General features: G+C 50.6%; 1 protein-coding gene across 1 annotated transcript in view; it reads left to right on the top strand.

Moving 5' to 3' along the window:
- LOC109926292 (semaphorin-6D-like) overlaps positions 1-234 on the top strand; it is a gene marked incomplete at both ends in the record, with an annotated part of 11,779 nt that extends 11,545 nt beyond the window's left edge. Inside the window, one exon of the mRNA XM_048593960.1 lies at positions 134-234. Within this exon, the coding sequence (XP_048449917.1) occupies positions 134-234 (101 nt within the window). The remainder of the gene's footprint in view (positions 1-133) is intronic.
- Between the last annotated feature and the right edge of the window lie 23 nt (positions 235-257).

Below are 257 nucleotides of genomic sequence, written 5' to 3'. Positions count from 1 at the left end.
CACTCCCAGGACAGGGACAGCACGGGGTTAGATACAGAGTAAAGCTCTCTCTACACTGGCGGGTGGGTGGGCCTGGGAGTGTGTGTTGAAGATTCTGATCTAATTTGATCTTTCTGTGTGTTTTTTCTTGCAGAACCTCATTTTGTGCACGTCATAGAATACGGCCACTTCGTCTATTTCTTCTTCCGAGAGATTGCCATAGAATACACCTTCCTGGGCAAGGTCAGTGCAGGGGTAGGGAGGGGGTGTAGGGGGGT

The sequence above is a fragment of the Rhincodon typus genome, unplaced genomic scaffold (assembly GCF_021869965.1).
Source record: "Rhincodon typus isolate 14 unplaced genomic scaffold, sRhiTyp1.1 hic_rhity00004828, whole genome shotgun sequence".
In the NCBI taxonomy this organism is placed as follows: domain Eukaryota; kingdom Metazoa; phylum Chordata; class Chondrichthyes; order Orectolobiformes; family Rhincodontidae; genus Rhincodon; species Rhincodon typus.
Note: the sequence above shows the minus strand (reverse complement) of the source record. Positions and strands in the feature narration are given on the sequence as shown.